At 33.7% G+C, this 18,867-nt stretch overlaps 1 protein-coding gene across 4 annotated transcripts in view; it reads right to left on the bottom strand.

Moving 5' to 3' along the window:
- The window catches only part of Liprin-gamma (liprin protein kazrin), a 77,705-nt gene that overhangs the window by 21,361 nt on the left and 37,477 nt on the right, over positions 1 to 18,867 (bottom strand). For all 4 annotated transcript variants that reach the window (XM_089702466.1, XM_089702464.1, XM_089702465.1 and 1 more), the window contains exons 2-8: positions 14,231 to 14,458; positions 13,132 to 13,402; positions 12,801 to 13,052; positions 7,357 to 7,478; positions 6,293 to 6,446; positions 2,351 to 2,478; positions 56 to 232 (exon numbers count right to left, since the gene is read on the bottom strand). In XM_089702466.1, coding sequence (XP_089558592.1) covers positions 56 to 232; positions 2,351 to 2,478; positions 6,293 to 6,446; positions 7,357 to 7,478; positions 12,801 to 13,052; positions 13,132 to 13,402; positions 14,231 to 14,266 — 1,140 coding nt within the window. In that variant the 5' untranslated portion in view covers positions 14,267 to 14,458. The remainder of the gene's footprint in view (positions 1 to 55; positions 233 to 2,350; positions 2,479 to 6,292; positions 6,447 to 7,356; positions 7,479 to 12,800; positions 13,053 to 13,131; positions 13,403 to 14,230; positions 14,459 to 18,867) is intronic.

The following is an 18,867-nucleotide window of genomic DNA, read 5'->3' on the forward strand; positions in this document are numbered from 1 at the left end:
TATTGTCGATTGTATAAACTGTTAGAAAAGAATAAAGTTATAATTACAAAGCTACCTCAAACAGCTGTTCCCTCGCATGTCTGAGCTGCGTGTCCCTCGCGCTGAGCGCCGCAGCGAGCTGCAGAGAGCGCTCCGCTTCGTCCCGCGCGTGCCGCAACAAGGCCGCGCGTTCCCGCTCACGCTCCGCCCGCTCCGCTCCGAGTGCTGATGACGCACCACTACGCGATCTCATCTATGAGAATAAATGTTAAACATAACAATGTAGCCTGATAGGTCTACATGTCGTAACGTATAAGAAGAAACCCTATTGTTTGCGCAATAGGCTTTCTTCTAGCTAGCGTTAACCGTTCTAGCTCACGCTACCGAGCGCGGATGACGCACCCCTACACGATCTCATCTATGAGAATAGATGACAATATGTATCATGTACTGGTACCTATCAGATTCGGCGTTAGTGTTGCGACATGATAAGTGCTAACCTAGAGAAAGCCTATACGTGTTGCAACGGTTAGGAATACGCAATAGTATTACGCTCGTGGTGTCCCTGATGTTGCGAATACTCATAAGTGACGCCCTACCCTATCCTATCAAGTAAAACGCCATAAAAAAAATATTTTGTCAGTTGGTAACGTATTATAAATAATTTATAATATAATTATTATAATTAACATTTTTCTGGCATATTAATATTATATTCAGTATAGAGGGAAAGTCCATATATTTTTGTCACAATAAATTGGCTTCAGTCCTTACTTGCAAGATAAATGGATAAAAGTAGCCTCTAGCACTTTTCGGTACCAAGATCTCTGTTTCGATAGAAAAATTACGTCATTCGTTTTGCGATAGGAGACACAAATAGAAAACAGTTTTGGTTACATTTATAACGTAGCCGTAGGCAATGTTTACGTGTGCCTATTTGGAAAATATAGCACTAAAAAGTAATTCAATAACGAATAACATTTTTAGCTATAGCACAGTATTACCATGGACCCAATAAATATATTTGGCCATGGTATTACAATATTTCCTATGGATATTGTAATACTATGAAAACCTCTTCACTTGGAATTTAAATTCCATAAATAGACAAATATTATGAAGTCCAATTAGAAATGAACACATTTTTAAAGGTTAAGGCGATTTTCACACTGCCCCGCATCATGCTGCATATTGCGTGTTGACGCACCTACGAGCGTTCCTGCGGGAGTACAGATCTGCATCATCATTCATCGTGCGGGTTCTTTGCGCACTCACGCGCGTAGGTGCGTTTTATAGCATGATACGGGGCAGTGTGAAAATCGCCTAATGTTCTTCAAGATTTATGATAAAAAGTCAAGTGTGCGAATGCAACTCAAAAATGCTGCAATCTGGAATTTTATTTAAATATACAATCTGAAAATTTATCTCTTTTACCTTTGATGTAGCTATAAGTATAACAATTGTAACTGCGCCATAAGTTAAAATTATGCGTGATTTTTACTTCTTCTTATTTTGAGTGTTTACGCCGTTAGCTAAATTGCTTTTCCAAAGTAATTACAAAGTAAGTTAAATTAGAACGAGTAAAAATAATATCGTCGATCCGCATTCAAAGTTATTTTTAGGTACTATAAAAGTATTTCTTCCAAGTTCTCCAGCAAAACCATTAATCTACCTGTAATCAATCTAAAATTGAAGAATTTAGCTTTAATTTTAGATCGATCGTAGATAGAAAATTCTTTTTTACTTCGTTTATTAATGCTTCGTGTTTTTTTCCATAATATATTTATTAGATATTGCATATAAAAAGATATATTTCAGGTTTTACTTTGCGACAAACACAATTTCCCTTGCAACTACGAACTAAGGAGTTAATTACTCGAAAAGCCCAGTGTTCTTATGAAAAAATCTGTTTGAAGCCTTCATTAGAGGGCTGGCCTTAACATTAAGCTCGAATAAAGGCCTCGTGTTTGTAGACTGTCCGAGTTTTCCCGTTGAAGCCTGCACTTTACGCCTATTGTAACTAGCGTGGAATTATGTACGCGTGTACTTACTAACTGTATTCATTTAGTGGATGATTAGTTAAGCCGTAGCCCGTAGACTGTATTTATTGTTATAATTTAATTCCTTTTTTCCAATTTGTTCATTTTGTTACAAGTCAATATCTAACCAAATATAAACAGTCAATCGTAATAAACAGTTCGAGAAAGAAGTGCCAAACTTACTAATGTATTGATAGATTGTGAAAAAGTTCTTAAATCTATAAGCAAATGGAGGAGTAAACTTCGCAAAAAACAACTGAAAATTGTTCACAACAAAATATAATTTATCGTAGATTTTAAATGAATAATCACAACACACTCAAAAAACAAACCTGTTCATAATTTCTAATAAAATCCCTGAGCTCCTTTTCTTTATCCTCTAGAGTCGCGTAGAGTTGCTTCATCTGGTTCAGTAAATCGAATTTCTCAGCTTTAAGCCGCTTCTTATCAGCCTTGAGGGCTAAAAATAACAAGGCAATTATGAAAAAATTGTAAAAATAATATTTTTCTGTATAATATTCAATTATGGATATTGTAGTGGTAAATGTGTACCGAAGAATACCTTTTTTACCTAAAAACTATTAATTTATTTACCTCCATAAAAGATGAACCAATTTTAACAGGACTCTGTTTGTCATAATAACACAAAATCCTTATGTCATGGAAGGAAATTTGTCTAGTCAATAAATATCATCTAAAATTAAGCTTCATCTTACAATTAAAATATTATATCTTTTTTCAAATGTTTATAATCATAATTATCTACTCTTATGTTCAAATTATATAATTATAATATTTTAATTATTTTAAGTATAATAATTATTATAACTCTTATAAATTACGAACAATATTAGACAATTGACTTAACAACGTTATTAGTTAAACAAAGTTTCCAATCAAGTAATTTTGTCTAACAACTAAGTTATTCCTCTCAAATTGTCTGAAGTATACCTATCTTAAAGTAAGAATCTTGATATATAAAATCGTGCGACAACTAGTTCGTTGAGAACTAAATTCCAATCCTAGGAGATTTAAAATCTTCACAAAGTGTCCGATGTCCACTTGTGTGTCCTTTGTTGTACTATCACAATGCAGATACTTCTTATATCCGTTTGAAACTAGAAGAGCATAAGCAATTGCGGTCACATCTCCTCTTTTAAACTTTATTGCCTCCACCATAAGCACCAACATAAAGCAGCACATTTGACACAATAACAAAACGTTTACACCCTCGTTGTACGTCTTATATTGTTTTTAGAACGTTTGGGTCAACGGAGACATCGCTACTTTTTCTGTTTGTGAGCACTCACATTTTTATTCAGATTGTGTTTTTATTATATTGAAGATAACATTGCAAACGTTACCATCATTGAATATAAATGCGGAAAACCAATTTCCATTATCGATTATTTCGGTTAGTGTAAAATTGAATTAAGTAATTTCCAAGCATTTCGCTTTCCCGTACGGAATGTTTAATTTCTAATTTAAACTAATATTTTATCCAAAGCTATTATTGTTGATAGTGAATATTGGTTTAATTATAAAACACCGTTACAAAATGAATATATTCATGCAGTAAGTTAGCTGTAAAGGACAATAAACCCGCTTTGCGATTAGTAAGCCTCACTTGCGTTGATAAGCATCCTTTGATCGGCATTTTATAGAGCGTATCATGATTACGGTATTCCAGCACACAGAATATTATTACGTACAAAACGAATTGCATTTAAATTTAATTTATAAAATTTCATATGTATTGAAACGATAATATTTTCCAGGAAATACATGTACAGATAATTGCATTGCTCTCAATGATTCGGAGAGGCGATTTCAAATAAAAATTATTTTATATGGAATTACTTTAATCATTTCTGGTTTATAAAATATAATAGTATTATATTTCACGGTATTCGATCAATTCGAGGGATTTGGTTATTTAATTTTTATTTAAAATATGGAATTGCAGATAAGGTGTAGTTTTATTACATAAATTCATTGTTATTTTATTATTATATAAAATAAATAAATAAATAAAAATTTCATTTATTTGCCTTCACAACTTAAAACTATTACAATGGAACTAAATATGTAAACTATTGACACAGAATACATAATAGTAGCTAAACGCTACAGAACGGACACTCTCCGCCTCCCGCCAAAATTAAACTTACCTCACCCCCGCGCGATCAGACATAAAATGGGCCATATTTTTCTGCAAGGACGATACGCAGCGTCTTTCCAAACTATACAAGGCCAGTACGCAACGGTGTGAAACTAATCACGTATAGTTTGGAAATAACTTTTTTACAAAGTTCTTCCAATCTATACAACAGCAGTACGCAAATACTCGCGTATACTTTGTAGTGAAGTAAGTAAGAATAGCGCTCCAAAATATACAGCGCCAGTACGCATGCGGACTAATCGTGTATGTTTCGGAGTAAGCGCGGCGTCTTTCCATTGCTCGCGTTTATATTATTGTATTGCTGTTTTGAAATCTATTATTAAAATGCATGTGTATTGTGTATGTAATGTTGCGTACTGATCGTATATTTTTTGTATCGAGGATGCTTGTGTCTTCGTTCCCGACTATACTGCACGACTTACAATTGACAATAGTACTAAAATGTAAGAATCTAATATTTTAAGTCCAGAAGAAGACGGTTGCGAGGCGATGCGACGGAGCCCCGCTTCGCGGGGCTCCTATTTTTGTGTAGTTAAAAAAAACACGAACCTAACCTAACCCATAGGTAACCCTTATATCTGTTACCTATTTATTTTTCTAAGCTTACCTAATAATATTTTTATTCCATATTTTACTGAATCAATCAAGAAGAATAAAAGTAGATAGATATAGCTGTACAAGTCTTTGATTGCCTATAATATATTTATTATTTCGCTCAAGCGTAAGTAGTGTAGTAGGTATATTTAGTTATATTTTGCGTACTGATCGTGTATAGTTTGGAACGAAGAAGCAAGCATCCGCGTTACAAAGTATACACGATCAGTACGCAAAATTCGTGTATATATTGTAATAACAAACTTAAAAAACAGCATTACAAAGTATACACGAGCAGTTTCCTATGGTTGCGTTCTGGCTATGTATAGTTTGGAAATACGCCGATACGCAACGAAGATTGACAACATTAATCAAATTGACTTAAAGTAATTTTATTATTTTGGATTTGTGATTATCGTTTTTCGTAGAAAATGGTTAGATATTGTGCTGTTTACGGATGATGTGGGATCAGAAAAACGCTAATTTTTTTTACGCTAGTCACAAATGTGCCAACCATAAAGCGTTAACACACACATTTGCAGTCTCTACAGTGTGACTGTCAAAACGATCATTTTGTATGGAGTGTCCGAGGTGTGCTATTGATTACCTCCGCGAATATATATTTCAAGATAATTTCCACGTGATATAGATAAGAACTGTTTAAATAAGTTTAATACTATTCAATTTATATATTCTCAATAAACTAATAGGTACATTTCATCTATAAAAAATACAAAGCTTCAAACGATATAACCGTTTAACTGAATATGAGCTTCAATGGTCACATTGCATATAAATAGTTAGGTTAGTTCTTAAGGCTTATTGAGTTCGATTTTCGTGAAGGTAATGACATTAGAGAAAATGTCCGTGGAAGTTACAAACCAACCCACGGCTACGTGACCCGAAAACAAATTCACTCGTGCCATTCATATTGGCCACTTTATCCAAATACTACTACGGTTTATTAAAGTGTCATATGATGTTCTATGTGTAAAATTACTTGAGTTAATTTCACGTCCCATGCGTATTTGGACGTTTACAAATTATTATTATTTGACATGTGCGAAATTATTTTAAGTATGTAGTTAGATAATCATAACAATGTTCAATGAAATATTTGATACATGAAATGAAAAACTAATTTACCATAAAGTCTTCCACTTTATGGTGTTTAATAATTTAATATAATTCATGTTATTAAATTTTTTTTTGTCAGAATCTTACAATAGAAACTTCTGACGATTCCAATTGCTTGAAAGGAATTACTAATGTTAATTATCAAAGCTTCTAATTTGTTTAATTTTTAATCGACTTCGTCAGAGCACACATAAAATACTTATTAGGATACCTACATTTTTTGTTTGCTTGTAGTGTGAATGACTTGTTGTTGAATGTATCATGTAAATAAACTAGAAATGGTAATATAGTGAGCTTGTTATTGTTTCTTGTAAACTGCTGTTTAACTATATCCCCGTGTACCCTGTATTAATATACTCACAGCTGACAGCCTCCCTCGCGAGCAGCAGCTCCTTCTCCATCTGCTGCGGGTCGAGCGCCACGTCCTGCCCCTCCTGCCGCTCGACCAGCGCATTGCCCGCCTCCCCGCGCTCCACCGCCGCCACCAGCAAGCGACGCACCCGCGTTAACTCCGCCTGTTATCATCATCATCAGCCCATAAGTTCCCACTGCTGGGACACGGGCCTATGAGGGTACAGGCCATAAATCCACCACGCTGGCCAAGTGCGGGTTGGCGGATGTCACATGTCGTCGAACTTTTTAATTCTTCGACATGTCGGTTTCCTCACGATTTTTTTCCTTCACCTTTTTAGCAGTGGTGATGTTATTCACATGCGCAGATAAATTGAAAAAACAATTTATTTTCTATACGCTCACCTGGTCTCGAACCCTGGACTTCGTCCAAGGTCCTAACCAGTGAGCCTCCACTGCACGTAGAACTCTGCCTGTACCCAAGATTAATTGCTATCGATTCGTTAACTTTCGACTCGTAGCACATGCGACGCCTGAAATATCGTAGTCACGCGAGCACGCGCTACGGCTACGTGTGTTCTTGTGTGCGCTACGTAATTGTAGCGTATAAAGATTATCTGTGAACAATAAACATCGCATCGAGCATGCGATGCGTAATTGATGCATGCATGTTTAACGTGTAAGTAGCAATTTGATATCGTTGTAAATTATGAGTGTATGAATTTATCGTATGTTAGTATGTTCATTGTTCAATCCAAATTTTCAGAGGAATTTCAATGAAATTAACTAGGTACTCTTATCCCCGATGAGTAAAAAAACTAGTCAATAGATGGATCAATTCACGCAACAATTGCTTGGCGAGACTGCTTGGTTTGCGACACAAGTCCTCAATGTGCTTGGTTTAAATTACTTTCTAGTTTTCTTTAAAATTATATAGAACTAAAAATAAGTTTAAGAATGTCAATATATTATGAAAGGTGTCCCAAGTTATTTGTTACCCAATCATCCATACCTAAAAATAAAATAATATTAAACTACACAACAACTATCAACAGGCACAAATAACAAGATCACCTGTAATCGTTCGTTCTCCAGCCGCAGGCGGCGAGCCATCTGCGCGGCGGTGAGCATCCCGGGGGACGCGGGCACGTCCTCCTGCCGGGACCGGTCCGAGCGGCCGCCGGGGGACGCCGCGTCTAATGCCAAATGTATTTGTAGCTAATATAATGTACAATATAAGTTCAGAATCACATATTGCCTGTCATTATCATGTTTACCAAATATATATGTAGGCCAGAGATGTAATGTACAAATATTTTCAGAATCATATATTACCCCTCATTATTTGGCTTGTTGCTAAAAGCGTTTTAATTTTCTACATTCAATCGTTTTTTATACAACAGATATTAATTAATTCATACTACGTATCACTTTAGGATACTGGGTACATAACGATATCTTAATGTGAATTAAATAGATTTCAGAACATAGATTATTATTTTTCCATTCCATTAGGTAAGTCCATTTGTAGTTTCATGTGTTCACTCAAGCATATGACTTAGGTATGCCTATACTCACCTATACTAAGTATAAATAAAAGGTCAATGTCAAGAGTATCAAAGTACAACATTATAAAGTAAGAACGATAAGGCACGTCATTCTACAATATGAATAAAAAATCTAGACCCTCTTCAAAGCTACTAAAAAAAGAATCGACTAAGTTATTCAGTAGCATACATAATTTAGTGCTGTCAATATGATCGTATGCTTTTTTCGTACTTGAAACTTCAAGTTGAAATGTACGTGTATAAGGAGCGAATGGCGAATGTTTACACACTTACTTGAGTCTCGTGAAGTTTAACGAGTTTTATTTTAGAAATATATTTCTTGAAGATGTGCTCGATCTAGGAAAATGCGATTGATACTTTTTAACGACTGAATAATATTTGCTACGAATATGAAATGATGGAAGTTTTTGAATTAAATTATAATATAAACTTCTTATTTATTTTATCGTTCTTATTATTGATTTCGGCATTACAATAGTGTCACTATTATCTAAAGTACTATAGTTTCAGTTAAAGGAAAGATATAAATGGAGTTGGTTATGGGGACGTAAACATCGTAATAATACGAAACTTCTCTTAGTCACGAAAGCCGCGGCTGGCCTCGTCCAGACAAATCGATTATATTTGAATGTATCACGCAGTGTGGCACAAGCGCAGGTGTGTAGGATTTGATTGCAGTCCATATTAGGTGTGACAAAAATACGACCATAGTACAATACCTTTTTATTTGTTATTGGTTTTGTCACAATGGCATGCATGTTATGCTTTATGAGATGGAGAATTTCAGTTAAAATACGCGTATATTATCGTCAAATATTTGTTTTAACTTAAAATAAAGTAACAGAGAAGTCAGAATACGTTTTGTATTTTTCAAGGAAGCGAACCTATTCAATTAGAATACTTTTTTTATTTCATACTTTTGCAGCGAGATATATTTTTAAGACAATTATTAAAGAAAACGACTCTACAAAGTGTTTTCCAAAGAAAACTTCGAACAACATCGAGTTGTTCGATAATATTAGAAGCTAATTAAGAAAGTTATGATTATTAAGTGACAAATTACAACATCAGACGAAGAGTTTCTTTATTGTAAAGTTTGCTGGCTGTGCAGTTAGTGCAAATGAGCTTATTCCCCAAGGCAGCAGTCTCATTAGTGCACTGGGACTACGGAGACACAGACAATGTATGAAAAGTGCCTAATATAAAAACAATGTTTTAGTAAAAGTATGGACAAGTTTTGCTTTTTTTATGTATTGTAAAATTTTCAGATGTTTGACAGGGAAATCTTCGAACTTTGGAAATTATTTCTAAATTAAATTACGAAGCGATCTGCGTAGAACCAATGAACTTGAAATGTTGACACTCATTAAGGGCTTGGTCTAGTAGTGCAAACAAATGCATCCTGTCATCCTATATGTAAATAATACAAATGTACTAAGGGAAAGTTGCTCCACTTAATTTTTAAAAATTAAGTCATTCGTATGCATAATTTAATATTCATAATAAGTACCAAAAATGACAATTTGAAACAATTTTCGTGAAAATTACACCGGGTGATTTTTTTTTATCAGTACACAAAATTTGCGAATACTTTCTATTGATATCTTCAACTTCATATTTATATAACTGATCAACTTTTACAAAGAAATTTGGACGAAATATAAAAAAAATAAGCTTTCCATACAAAATGCAGAACTCTATACATTTTTTTCGATCTAAGTTTCTTAGTGAAAGTTGTTCAGTTTAACTAATAAAACGGATAAACAAATTTTGTATACAGGGTGTCCAAAACATGGATTTTCAGGAAAAATTTAGCAAAAAAGTTTGGACGTAATTTTTTTTTAAGTTTTTTTTACGTGATCAGTGTATGCAAAACTACAAGTTCCTTCGCGCTTAGTATACCAATAGTGGGACACCCTGTATAATAAAAAAATGTAATGTTTGTGTTAAATGAAAACAAAAGATATTTATTTCTGACTAGCTTCCGCCCGCGACTCCGTCCGCGCGGATTTCATTCTTCGCGTCTTCTACAGATTTATTATATTATGTGTAATATATAGATTTATATTGATAAACCTAATAAATCTTTTGCTAGCATTCTGATGCTTTATCGGTTACACTGGATTTATCTCTTTTTTTTCAATCGCTTGAATGATATAGGATGGGTCCTTGATGGGCATCGAATGCTGAAGTCTCGAATCAATCAATTCTGACAGTAGGCAATTTATGTAAAATCTTGATAATGGTCCATCATTTTATTTTGCCTAAACGTTACATACTTTTTTATATATTCTATTTTTAACGAATTATTCACTCCAGTCCAAACAGCAAATAAGCAGACTTCTGCTTCTGCAACGTTTAGTTGTCCCTGAATTTAGAAAAAATAGTCATGATTCTTATCTATGACAAAAGTGTTATTTTTTGCATTGTATTTCAAATATTAAATTTTTTTTTTAACCGCATCTTCCGCATTCATGTCTTTTGCCGGAATTAGACATTTAACTTCTACTAGTCCCATTTTCCCTTTTTGATATGGGAGTGTATAAAGTAAATTTTTTAGATATTTCTCGTTATACTTTTAAAAAGTTATTATTGTCATTTTGCTCATTAGGTAAAGTAATTTCGATATCAGTTTTAAGTTTTTTGATACCTGCAATAATAACGTCATAATTGCCTGCAGGCTGCACATACTTATCGATTACACCCTGTATACAATCCACCATCCACATTCATAATGTTTTCCTGTCCTCCTCTCCTTTACGCTGTTCACCGATACATTTGAAATGAGTAAATCTGCTACCACTGAAGGATGTTTCATTGTGATCAGCAAATTTTCACCACTGTTGTCGATTATTTGTTTTTCATTTTTAATCAGCAATTGGGAATCATCAGTTTTGTTTTTTGCAGATTGGTGATGTACCCTAACAATACGTCGAAAAGGGAAAGCATCAACGAATTATCGTTTTCGTCCTCTTTTTTTATTCTTCGCGTCTCTGTTACTTCTGTTTGTTTAGTTCTCAACACCCACTGAATTTTCTATGTTATTGTGATCTTCCATTACATCTGAGTTTTGATGATGTGATGATAATCCATTCGTTTTAATATTGGTACTTAGAGTTGGTAGACTAAACTAGAAATGGCGGACTAAATTTGTCAGCGCGTCTGTAAGATCAGAATATAAAACCAATATCCTGTATTTAAGTTACAAAATTAATAATCAAACAACATGCCGCTACGTTGGAAATGACTAGAAGAAAAAATTAAAACACCTCGGATCAATTTTGGAGTAAACAAATCATTTTCCCCGTATGGGGATTTCCCCGGATGAACTTGGGAAGTTCAAGTTCTCAATACAAGTTTATATTATATTTCGTATTTCCATGGACTAATAGAATCTGTATTTCTCAAACGAAAAATAAACATTTTTGGAACTTCAAAAAAATTATATTATAAGAAAATTTATGAGCTTACTTTAGTTTTAAAGAAATATACATCCCTTTACTGACACCCCGTAAAATAAAGAAATTGTTGCCAATCACCTTTGCAATCTATTTGGTTTCATTAACTTTATGTTCCAAGATAATTTTTTTTCTAGTAGTTACACGCGTATTTTTTTCGTTTATTTTCCATATCGAAATCAAATGTTTAAAAATACGAATATTTGCACAAAACTAAGACAAAAATAATCAATTAACAAAAATATTAAATTTAATGAAGTAGAGCAACTTTCACTTCGGTATGAAGGAAAATCGAGCGTAGAGCACACGTCAGAACGCTCCGGCCCAAGGAGCGCGACTAAAGAAATTCGCTAGGATTTTTCCTAATTATTTTAAATATTTTTTTAATATTTAAAGAATTATCAAAATTAAAAAAAAAATTTTTTAAAGGATTAATACTCATTGGTCTTCAACCAACTCGAATAAATTAATGGAAAAAATAACTTTTAGCAGTATTTATCAATAGATTTTGTAAGGCAAAAAATGGGAAATTTAATGAATTTATAACGTTCTAATTAAGAAAATCATAAGTTTTTCGGCAATTGTATTCAGCAGTTTTTAATAACGACTATATAAGGATAATAATGCGCTGATCAGATTGTGTAAATTGTAATCGGTTGCAACGTAGTGAGTGCACAAACTTAGCTCGAAATGTCTTTGGGGGAAAGAGACTTATCTTGAAGGCCTGATTAAGGTAACAATAAAAAAGTAACTTTATAAATGTGAAAAAATTCACGCGCATTGCGTATATAACACTAATTGATAAACAAGAAAAAAAAATTCAGTTTATCATTTCATTAGCCGGGAAAAAATTGTCAAATAACTTGTTGAAAACGCAATTTTGCTAGACTGCAGCCTTAAACATTCAACAACTTTGCGTCAAAGATATCGATAATCTAAATTTGCCATGCTCTGCTGCTATTTAAATCAAAACAAGGAAAATTTTAGCGCTGTGTGTCAGTATTCCACGGTCGCTAATATAGTTTGTATTCATAGCAGCTCATCCGAGACATTAGTGACGCTCATAATATCTCGTAGCAGCAACGTTGAAGAATTTTCAACTAGCTCGGAACTTACTTCATCCAGAACACAAACATTCCAGCCGGACTAGTTAGCAACTATTATCTCCCGTATTACAGTATCTAACTCAAATACAGGCTAGTTTATATTTTTCTTTCTTGCACTATTATATTTTAAAATAATTTTGACTGGACTCTGTTGATTTTGTCTTGAAATTATATCTATCGAAGTTATATGTTTTATGTAAAGGGGCTACCTTAAATTTAAGTTAACGTAATATTTTGACATGATTTGCTGAATAGTGATTCGTTAGGTTATTTACTTTTCAAACGTTTTCACAAATAATATCAATTCTTTATATTTTTTAAATAGACAGCTTGTAGTCACGATATCACACTACCGATAAATAGACTCAATATAAAGTGTTTCTTACCTCCATCGAGCGTGGCAGTGATATCAGCTCTGGGTTCAGGGCCATCGCTACTTCTTCCAGGTGAAGTCGCGTCAGGTAAAGGAACTTCTTCTTCGGAACTATCGGCTGGGTCTAAAGGATTCTTATCACTTGTGTTGCTATTGCCTATTTCTGCATATGTCCCACTGTCGCTTCCATTTTGATTCCATTTTATAGGAGATTCAAGCTTACCATTGGTTTGATTTTCTTTATTGTCATCATCTGGAGAAGAAACTATTTAATCCATTTAGATATGCTTTCTTCAAAGCGAAGTAAGTAATTAAGGAAATTTAAAATTGCTTACGTAACTTACCAATAAATGGATTGTCTTTCCCGTTCCTAATCGATAGTCGTGTTGTTCTATTGAGTGTTGCTTCTCGATCGCCATTTAGCGCGCCATTTCGCGGTTTGTCAAGTGTTCTAATTAAGAGACGTCTTTCTGGAGGAACTGGTCTATCTAAATCTGATCTATCGAGCGCAGAACAAGCTGGTGTGATGAGAGGATCGGCGGGCTCTGGCTCCGCTTCCGTTTCCACTCTTGTTCCCACTGATACTTGTTCATCGACCATTTTGCGAAGTTTCGCCTAAACAAAAACATTATTTTAATATTTTACACCCATTTTATCACCTGAATCAAATATTATGTAAATGACGGCAATAGAATACGTAAGCGAGACAATATATCGTCGAATTACAAGCTCTTTTGTAAAATATTGTAATTCGAGGAGGAATTGTTTCGATTATGGGTTTTATGTAACGAGTAGATATTCTTTTTATGTATCAGATTTAACGAAGAATGTTTAACAAATGTACGAATAAATTAACAATTATACCTAGTTATGTTTCGTAACGGCAAAAGTATTCTTATTTAATATAATGTCTTTTGTCTATGTTTAAAAGACAAATAAAAGTCAAATGAACACTAAACAACTACAATAAATCGACCAAAGGAAACAGGTTCACAAAATTAATATAGAAAGTTACTTCTACAGTCTAAATGCTATTAATCACGCTATGGAATCTAATTTGTTCAACATCTAGGCCACAATGCCAGCGATATTTAATAAAGCAGTCATAAAAACAATACCCTTCTGTCCCATTTAAGCTAAGAATTATGGACGCTCTATGAGTTCATTTGATAAACATGGGCCTTTATATTAACAGCATTACGTTTTAACAGCCTTCCGTCGATGCCTTATCTTTGTCTATTAATCTAAACAGAGTCTATTCAGTTCCCGACACCTTCCATCGCTTGGCGTAATGGATATACTGTTTTAATTATTAATACTGTATTTTTTTCATTGTGTATTTAAATATGTACTTTCAATAATTTAACACTTTATGCTTATCTTTTTCTTGTGGAAAAGTGAAGCGAAAAGTGTAGTAAATTTCCATTAATACAATACATTTACCTGGGCGTCGCCTAGAATACGGCGCACTAGCGCCATCAGGCCGCTGTGGCAAACGCTGTCATGCTATCCACCTGCGCCTCCCTGCCGCATGCTTCCTTTGTTCACCACTTTACTCAAACAAACTTTTCTCTTTCACAAACTATCTTTTAATGAAGTTTCCCAAAACCGTTGTGGTGCTTTTCAACGTTATGCTTGTCGGTGTCAACACGTCAGCACTTTCATGGTGAGCTGAAACAATACAAGATAAATATAAATTTACGTTTTTGAGAGTTCCTTTATTTCGGTTATGTACATTGCACATATTTTTATATTTTGTATGTATTAATATCTTGTATCTAAGGTGATTGCTATTTTTGTCTTCTTATAGGAATACAATTTGTATTTAAAAATATTCAAATTATTCTTTGCAAAATTATGCTTTTTTATTTAAAAATACATTATGTCCACGAAATTTCATGAGACAATTTTTTTTATTTTCAGTTTCCCGCCATTGTCGCGCGTTTTGACAGTCATGAAATACAGATTATAAAATGTTACCAGAATATCATGTAAGTTATTTTTAAAATTATATAAGTACTTAATTTAAAAATTAAAATATTATTCGAAATAATATTAAAAACTATATCTTAATATTAATATAAGCAAAATATTGATCATTGTAAAAATAATCGATGTTAGATGTTCATGTCAGTCGCGGTTACCTTACAATGTCGGAAGCTATTTATCCGTAAGTATTAAAAAATGTATGACTTATACCACAGACTTAAACCATATTGGTATTGTGTTGCATGAATATATGGTTTTATATCTTATATCTATATTTAGCTTAGGCTTACAATGCCTTACTGGCATTCATTGGCAGTAAAAGGACTATTCAAAGTAGCGCACAATAGCATTTTGTTACAATTCAAACATTGTTAGTAGGTATGTTACATGTTACTTTTAACAAAATTACCTGACAGTGTAGAGATAAGAATAGCAATGTGGAAATAGGCTGCGGGCCTTGAACTTCGTGTCGAGTTTTATAATTATTGACTTTTATTAAATATCTTAGAATAAGACTTGGCACGTTCTTGTAACTCAAACAGTCAGGTTCTCCATAACTAAGTACCAACATAATATAGCTTGTTTTTTTTTTCATAATAATAATAATTTGAATATCATACTTTCTTTAAATTTTGCACATAAAACAAATTCCACAGCGTTGTAATGAATGACGATTTGCTATTGAAATCGTAATCTGCGTGTGGCGACTGAAAATTATTCGGATTGAAACGTACAAAATAACTATATGCGTATGCGTTCATGCGTTCATAATATGACAAAAAATAATGTTGCCTTTTGTATAACAATAGTATCTAGTATCAATGTTGTTATACATATACATAAAATAATAATAATTAAAAGGATTATTATCCAACATTACGGTATAAGTGTCTGACTAAAAAAGTTTCAGTTATTTAGTAGATAAGCCGGTTTTATATTTTAAAGGGATAAACAAAGGATTACGGCATTCCCTTTATCCCAAGACCAAGGATTCAAAAAAAGGATACTACGTAGGTTTTGCGAGCTTAGTTTTTATTTATTTCAGTCTGCTTTAACGAATAGACGGCGAAGTAGTGAGTACGACTGCCTGTCCGTTTTAATTATTGGCCGTTAAATTGATTAAAATCCCGAAAGCTTCTTTATATATTTTTGAAAAAGAATATCCTATTTTATTATTTATATATACGGTACGGTATGTATGTATTATACTTAGTATTATCCATACTTAATATTATAAATGCGAAAGTAACTCTGTCTGTCTGTCTGTTACTCAATCACGCCTAAACTACTGAACCAATTTGCATGAAATTTGGTATGGAGATATTTTGATACCCGAGAAAGGACATAGGCTACCTTTTATTGCGAAATATGTACCATGGGCGAAGCCGGGGCGGACCACTAGTATACCATAAATTTTAGTAAAATATTAAGAAATGCTCGTCTCGTCTTTCATTATTTATCTACGAATTTACAAATTGAAAATTTGTAGAATGTTCTGAAATGTACTTTGGCAAAATGTTTATTTTAATAAACATACGCTGACTGCGGAAACTAAACATTTCAATAACAGGCTGTCATGCTTTCCGTATAGCTGTAAATAAACACAATATTTGATACTAAAATATTCTATTAGTGATACCTATCGTAACATGGAAAGTAACAGAATAAATAATAAATATGTGTCCAGTGTAAATTATCATTATGTTTGATGTTAACTAAAGTTACGAAATGCGAACCCGTATTCATCAAGGTAATTGCGCTGTCTCATTGACAATCCGGTCACATCTTTCAAGATTTACATAAAAGGGTCTTACGGCAACAAGAGTGCCACCTTATATTCAGTTGGAGTACTTTTAACTTTATTTTTCTTTGACGGTATAATTTAAGTATTGCTATATAATATTAAAATCTCTGTTTCTTTACTGATCAGTAGTTAAAAGTCAATCTAGATATTATTATGTTTGAAGATTTAAACATAATTATTATTGTCAATTTTGTGGTGAAACCGAATTATTTATTGTAATTATTAATTGATAGCTTAGAGCTAACTTTTGTGTTAAGTACACTTTACACAAAAGTTAGCTCACAGATTGAAATCAAATCCATCCAACGACGTATGGATTGTCCACCCACAATGGAGTTATAAATAATAAAATTTCCATTAATTTGGATATGGATATTATAAATCCCACATTATAATATCTAAAATATACCTAAACTAATGTTTTGGTATATTTTAGACTAGATTTCCGCCCGCGGCTTCGCCCGCGTTTGCAAAGGAAAACCCGCATAGTTCCCGTTCCCGTGGGATTTCCGGGATAAAAACTATCCTATGTGTTAATCCAAGTTACCCTCTATATGTGTGCTAAATTTCATTGTAATCGGTTCAGTAGTTTTTACGTGAAAGAGTAACATACATCCATACATCCATACATCCATACAAACTTTCGCCTTTATAATATATATGTTACGGCTAAAGGTAGGTGAGAACATAAACTTAAGATTAGCCGGCTAAACTTAGGTTTATTTTCGACGAGGTGTTAATGTTAGTTTGTTCTATCTTTAGCCGGCTAAACTTAAGTGTAACCGCAGGCCCGTGGCTAAAAATGTCGGGGTGGGTAGATTTGGTTACTATAATACATGTAAGGAACAGGGCGAGTGTTTTCTGGCACTTCGCCGGCTGCTGCCGCAGCACACTCGCTGCGCTCGCTCGGCTCGTGCGGGTCTTAAGAGTTCTAACCTAACCTAACCTAGCCACCAGCTTTCTGCCCTGAGTCGGGGTGGGTAGATTTGGTTACTATAATACATGTAAGGAACAGGGCGAGTGTTTTCTGGCACTGTGCGGGCCCCTCAAGCCCTCCACCGGCCCGGCGCTAACCAAATCTACCCACCCCGACATTTTTAGCCACGGGCCTGCGGTTACACTTAAGTTTAGCCGGCTAAAGATAGAACAAACTAACATTAACACCTCGTCGAAAATAAACCTAAGTTTAGCCGGCTAATCTTAAGTTTATGTTCTCACCTACCTTTAGCCGTGACATATATATTAGATATAACATTTTAAATTACTAATATCGAAATTTAAATTCAGACGAGGTCTATGAATAGTAATGAACTGTACATATTAAATCATATGAATGCAGTAATAATGTAAGCAATGTTGAGTTTATACCACCAAAAACTTACTATAACTAACTTATAATTTATAGTATCACATGTGAACTTCTACTGCTATTTGTAACCATATTGAATAGGATCGCAGATTACATTAATATAAACGTATGTGGCCTGAAAGTGAATAGAGCAAGCAACTTCTACTTAGTTACTCGCGCAGGTTAGTTCTACGAGCTTCGTTATTGCGGCCTTTGAATACTCCACTCCTTAATTAAAACGTAGTCGTAGAGATTTTATATCTTGTCGTCGTGCACCTTAGTCACATGTGTAAAATTTGTTTAAATAAGAAATTGCGCTTCTTTAAAAATGGAAGATTTTATATAATATATTATTATCTTTGAAAGTAGGTCCTAGCTCTTAATCTGTGAACTATTTCTAAACGGCGTTCCGTAAACGACGGAAGATTCTGAATTCGTAGCGAATGTTTATTAAAATAAGTTTACTCTTTTAATTATTATTTTTCAATTTGGTTGTGGCAAAATCCGTTCTTCCGTAACATGCTAGTTTAATTCGTGTCTTACAAGAGGATTAACCTCTCTAATATTACTAATAGTAAGGACTCTACAACATATTGAATTATCAAGCTTTAAATATTCCTTGTTTATTGGGAGCCTTATCTCAAACAAAATGGTTTGTAATAATCGAACAAACTTCGGTAAGACTGCCTTTAAAAGAATATATTTCCAATTAGACAATGACTGGGTTGGCAAGCGCAGGTGGTACTAAAGAGTCGGCAGCTTTGCCCGTATTTACGACGCAAGTTACTGCAGACCGTGAGATTGTTACATCACTATAATATCATAATGGCGTCGTAAATAGTCCAAGTTTAAAGCTCAGCATTCAGTTTCACACCCCTCTTTATTATATAGGCGTAAACCACCAAGATTCTATTTGATTACTTGAATTGGATAAATCCG

This window comes from Colias philodice, chromosome 13, assembly GCF_061535455.1.
Source record: "Colias philodice isolate Cphi_HAF_F1 chromosome 13, ilColPhil1 Martin Lab GWU primary, whole genome shotgun sequence".
NCBI lineage: Eukaryota > Metazoa > Arthropoda > Insecta > Lepidoptera > Pieridae > Colias > Colias philodice.